Here is a 1,391-nt window from a genome sequence, read left to right on the forward strand (position 1 = left end):
TGGTAGCACCACTATCCAGGATCCAAGAATCTTTGGAGAAATTTGACCTTGAGACTAAGATGTTAAGGATTATACTTGCTAGATTGGAGACATCAGTGGCACCATTTGAGAAAACTTCATGAATTTGCTTATTATTGAGAAAGTTCAATAGGTGTTGAATTTGTGATGATGAGGTCAGGTTGAGAGAGAGAGAGAGATAACTCTTGGTTTGGTTGAGGTGATTGAGTAGTGACCACATGATGTGCTGACTATTTGGATATTCTCCGTCTTTCATAATTGGAAAAAAAATCCATGAATATTATAATACTTGTTAATTGAGTGTCCAAGAATTTCACAGTGTGGACAAAGGGGTCGATCCTTCTTCGGTGTGCCTCTACCACGACCATTAGATGCATAAGGATTCTTATTTTTTGTGAAGAAAGCAACTTGGTTCTAACTTGAGTGTGCACTTGTACCAGTAGATCTATGCTTTTTCTCTTGAGTAATGAGGGATAGTACATTGTTAATGGCTGGTAGGGATTCCATAAGCAAAATTTGGCCACGAGAAATATTTGTCTAATCCCATGAAAAAGCAATGCACATATTCATATTGGAGGAACTCTCGCATTGCCTGAGTATCTCCACAGTTGCACTGAATTGGCCTGTGGGTGTTCAGTTCTTCCCAAAGAACTTTGATTCGAGTGAAATACTGAAAAATGTTCATGGTGCCTTGATGCAGATTCATTAGCTCGTGCTTCAATTCAAATATACGAGGACCATTACCATGCTGGAAGCATTCCTTCAAGTCATTCCATAATTCAACAGTTGAATCGGTGTATACAAGAGAAGTGGCGATCCCTTTAGAGACCGAGTTCAAGATCTAAGTACTGACAACATCGTTCACACATTGCCAGTTCTCAAATTTCTCTGGCTCAGTGGTTGAATTTGGAGGAGGAAACGAACCAGTGATGAACCTAAGCTTGCACTTGGCATTCAAGGCTTTACGCATGGCATGACTCCAGGTATGATAATTGTCCTCAGCGAGTTGTTGAGTGACGAAAATCAATCCTGATTGATCCGCGAGTGAAAGATTGTAAGGATCGATCACCATAGGAGAGTTGGAAGAAATTCTCCAAGATGCAGGAGAAAATGACACGGGTTGAGCCATGGTGAAGCAAGCAAGAAAAAATAAATCTTCTTTTCTCGTTGATCGAAAATGATGCTGCTACCAATAGTAAAATATGTGGAATATATCAAATCTCATCAATCTCTTTTGGATGAGCTTAGAAAAGAGAAGGATAAAGGAGATTCAGAGAGAATAAAGGAGGAAAGAGAGAGGTAGTTGCGGAAGGTTCAAGAAGATAGAGGAAGGTTCAAGAAGATAGAGGAAAAAAAAGAAGAGAGAAATTTGA

The 1,391-nt window shown here is 39.5% G+C and overlaps 1 protein-coding gene across 1 annotated transcript; it reads right to left on the reverse strand.

Annotated features, from left to right (window-relative positions):
* LOC110269434 lies at nt 503-1,147 on the reverse strand. Its single transcript, XM_021117259.1, has 2 exons — nt 872-1,147; nt 503-778 (listed from the first exon to the last, which is right to left on the reverse strand). The coding sequence occupies exons 1-2, from the start codon at nt 1,145-1,147 to the stop codon at nt 503-505; spliced, it is 552 nt and encodes a 183-aa protein (XP_020972918.1).

Source organism: Arachis ipaensis, chromosome B03 (assembly GCF_000816755.2).
Source record: "Arachis ipaensis cultivar K30076 chromosome B03, Araip1.1, whole genome shotgun sequence".
Taxonomy (NCBI): Eukaryota; Viridiplantae; Streptophyta; class Magnoliopsida; order Fabales; family Fabaceae; genus Arachis; species Arachis ipaensis.

Excerpts from the sequence above, each read along its gene's own strand:
- LOC110269434 (XM_021117259.1), bottom strand. The coding sequence starts at position 1,147 with ATGGCTCAACCCGTGTCATTTTCTCCTGCATCTTGGAGAATTTCTTCC. Across the intron at positions 779-871 it reads GGCAATGTGTGAACGATGTT|GAATGCTTCCAGCATGGTAA; the intron begins GTCAGTACTTAG and ends AATGACTTGAAG.